At 45.4% G+C, this 1827-nt stretch overlaps 1 protein-coding gene across 1 annotated transcript; it reads right to left on the minus strand.

Moving 5' to 3' along the window:
• Nucleotides 1–763: 763 nt before the first annotated feature.
• Nucleotides 764–1268, minus strand: Tsp_13345 (conserved hypothetical protein). The gene is made up of 2 exons (XM_003366118.1): nucleotides 1131–1268; nucleotides 764–1018 (listed from the first exon to the last, which is right to left on the minus strand). The coding sequence occupies exons 1-2, from the start codon at nucleotides 1266–1268 to the stop codon at nucleotides 764–766; spliced, it is 393 nt and encodes a 130-aa protein (XP_003366166.1).
• Nucleotides 1269–1827: the final 559 nt, after the last annotated feature.

Here is a 1827-nt window from a genome sequence, read left to right on the forward strand (position 1 = left end):
TGTCAGGCGGGGCACTGGTTAGAAAATGCCAATGCTTCGTTTCGTTCGCTCGGCTTGGGATAGCGTTGAGGTAATGCTCTTTTACTTCGGCTACCTCCACCCGCTAGAGCAGAAGCTGCGCGTTCTTAAGCAGCGGCTTCTGTTGACCTACTTTTGGCTAGGCCATCGCTAATAAGTCATCAGCCAGTGCAAATGCTGCTTCACTTATCGCTAATTTCGTTCTGTCCAGCACCATTTCCTCCTACCGGGCTGATTTTGTCATCTCGGCTAACGGCTTTTCTTCCACTCGAACTAAGCAACTCTCATATTCTGTTATCGAATACGCCACATATGAGTTGGTCTTTGGCCATCTGCATTTGGACTACTTCGCCTACTGTAGGAAATGTTTGTTTTGACAATGATACAAGTCGACCACCGTATGACTCGTCGATTTTTTCAATTCTTTGTGTCGCACGTGAAAGTTCCATGCGTCTTTGTTAGTGGTTAATCTGAACGCGTAGTTGGCTTAACAGACGGTATTTAAGGACGCTGTGAACGCTGTAATTCATTTTTAACAAACGTCGTGCGGGCTAATGTAAAACCACGCTCGCATACGGGCGAACCATCTAACAAGGGGCGCTATCCTTCTCTGTCAACATGGACAGGGGTAGTAACCACCGAGTGGTTCCTTGTTGGATCCCACGGATGTCATCAAATTTAACTGTCTTCTTTCTTGTTACCGTCATCAGAACGACTCATAATGGAGAGAGGAAACGTTTGTTGCTCAACGAACAACGGCACACCGACATTGGTCAAAAATTATCTGTGTGTCTTTCCGTTGATATCCGCTTTCGTGTCCGGTGTGGAGTATGCTTCTGGCCATTTTGAAAATTAGTCTTCGATCGTCAAGATGCGCCTTTTTCCCTGTTCTGTCTGTTAGAATGGCTCTACGATGTCGATTTCCATTCGACTTATAGGATACGGGTATATCTGCGGTTGTAGTTGTCCTCTGTGACGCCTGCTTCAGCTCTTTCAACGACTACATTCTTGGCATTTCCTACACCAATCAGCTACACCTTCGCATAATTCAGTGTGGCAAAATCTCTGAAGTACTTTTCACAGAGTTTTCTTTTTTCCCAAACCGTCTATACTTTCAAGGCTGCTGTGTAGACCATGAAGAATTTCTTGTCGCAATATTTGTGGCACCACAAATGGATATCATGTCTTTCCGTGATGGTTGCTGTTTCCGAAGTAGCAGGCGGAATTTTTACCATCATTTTCTGTGACATTTCTGTGAGAAAAGACTTTGTAGGATCTTGCTACTGTCAGGCGGGCACCTGGTTAGAAATGCCAATGCTTCGTTTCGTTCCGCTTCGGCTTGGGATAGCGTTGAGGTAATGCTTCTTTTACTTCGGCTACCTCCACCGCTAGAGCAGAAGCTGCGCGTTCTTAAGCAGCGGCTTCTGTTGACCTACTTTTGGCTAGGCCATCGCTAATAAGTCATCAGCCAGTGCAAATGCTGCTTCACTTATCGCTAATTTCGTTCTGTCCAGCACCATTTCCTCCTACCGGGCTGATTTTGTCATCTCGGCTAACGGCTTTTCTTCCACTCGAACTAAGCAACTCTCATATTCTGTTATCGAATACGCCACATATGAGTTGGTCTTTGGCCATCTGCATTTGGACTACTTCGCCTACTGTAGGAAATGTTTGTTTTGACAATGATACAAGTCGACCACCGTATGACTCGTCGATTTTTTCAATTCTTTGTGTCGCACGTGAAAGTTCCATGCGTCTTTGTTAGTGGTTAATCTGAACGCGTAGTTGGCTTAACAGGCGGTATTTAAG

Source organism: Trichinella spiralis (genome assembly GCF_000181795.1).
Source record: "Trichinella spiralis strain ISS 195 chromosome Unknown Scfld6523, whole genome shotgun sequence".
Classification (NCBI taxonomy): domain Eukaryota; kingdom Metazoa; phylum Nematoda; class Enoplea; order Trichinellida; family Trichinellidae; genus Trichinella; species Trichinella spiralis.

Excerpts from the sequence above, each read along its gene's own strand:
- Tsp_13345 (XM_003366118.1), bottom strand. The coding sequence starts at position 1,268 with ATGTCACAGAAAATGATGGTAAAAATTCCGCCTGCTACTTCGGAAACA. Across the intron at positions 1,019-1,130 it reads TCTACACAGCAGCCTTGAAA|TCGTTGAAAGAGCTGAAGCA; the intron begins GTATAGACGGTT and ends CCAAGAATGTAG.